This window comes from Eimeria mitis, genomic scaffold (genome assembly GCF_000499745.2).
Source record: "Eimeria mitis Houghton genomic scaffold, Emh_scaff255, whole genome shotgun sequence".
NCBI classification, from domain to species: Eukaryota; Apicomplexa; class Conoidasida; order Eucoccidiorida; family Eimeriidae; genus Eimeria; species Eimeria mitis.
This window is the reverse complement of record NW_013570891.1, coordinates 10,700-11,770: the sequence shown is the minus strand read 5'-3', so window position 1 is coordinate 11,770 and position 1,071 is coordinate 10,700. Positions and strand designations below refer to the sequence as shown.

The following is a 1,071-nucleotide window of genomic DNA, read 5'->3' as shown; positions in this document are numbered from 1 at the left end:
GACAGCAACAGCAGCAGCAGCAACAGCAGCAGCAGCAGCAGCAGCAGGACTTGCAGCAGCAGCAGCAGCAGCAGCAGCACTTGCAGCAGCAGCAGCAGCAGTACTTACTTGAGTTCCCAGTCTTGCTGCTGCTGCTGCATATCTGCTGCTGGGTCTTCGGCTGGTCTTCTGTGCTGCAGCTGCATCGATTGGTGCTGCAGCTGCAGCTGCGACCGTGAAGCAGCAGCAGCAGCAGCAGCTGCTGCTGCTGCTGCTGCTGCTCTTTGCTGCGGGTCCGAATGCAGCACCACAGCCCCAGCAGCAACATGCAGCGGCTTGGGCCCTTCAGCTGCTCTGCTGTCTGCTGCTGCAGCATAAGGATCTGCTGCTGCTGCTGCTGCTGCTGCTGCTGCTGCTGCGCTGCTAGGGAAGCTAAGCTCCGCTCTATCAGCAGCAGCAGCAGCAGCAGCAGCAGCAGCAATTGGTGTGTTCTCGCGGCTCCCTGCATGCAGCCCATTGTGTTTATTGTCTTCATCGAGGTAAGAACCAAAGAGGAAGTCTGCTGCTGCTGCTGCTGCTGCTGCTGCTGCTTCGGGTCCCCTGTGTGGGTTTGTGAAGCCTGGTGGTAGATGCAGCTGCAGCTGCTGCTGCTGCTGCTGCTGCTGCTGCAGCTGCAACTGCTGCTGCTGCTGCTGCTGCTGCTGCTGCAGCTGCTGCTGGCGGCGCAGCTGCATCTCTTCTATTTCCTCAGCTGTAACAACAGGGCGGCTAGCGAGGGTAGCAGCATCACAGTATCCGCTGCTGCTGCTGCTGCTGCTGCTGCTGCTGCTGCTGCTGCTGCTGTTTCTGCTGCTGTATGCATTGTTTGCAAGGCCCGCTATTAGTGATGAGAGAAGAGGGTTTAGTGCAGCAGCAGTCTCTGTGCTGTTTGTTTCTTTTGCTGCTGCTGCTGCTGCTGCTGCTGCTGCTTCATCTGCTAGCTGCTGCTGTTGCTGCTGCTGATGCTGCAGTGCAGCAAGCATCAGGCTACGCAGATCCCCCGCTAAGAGAACTCTCTGCTCCTGCTGCTGCTGCTGGTGCTGCTGCTGCTGG

At 58.9% G+C, this 1,071-nt stretch overlaps 1 protein-coding gene across 1 annotated transcript in view; it reads right to left on the bottom strand.

Moving 5' to 3' along the window:
- EMH_0005540 (uncharacterized protein) overlaps positions 1–1,071 on the bottom strand; it is a gene marked incomplete at both ends in the record, with an annotated part of 5,660 nt that overhangs the window by 1,415 nt on the left and 3,174 nt on the right. Inside the window, one exon of the mRNA XM_013497230.1 lies at positions 109–1,071. Coding sequence (XP_013352684.1) covers positions 109–1,071 — 963 coding nt within the window. The remainder of the gene's footprint in view (positions 1–108) is intronic.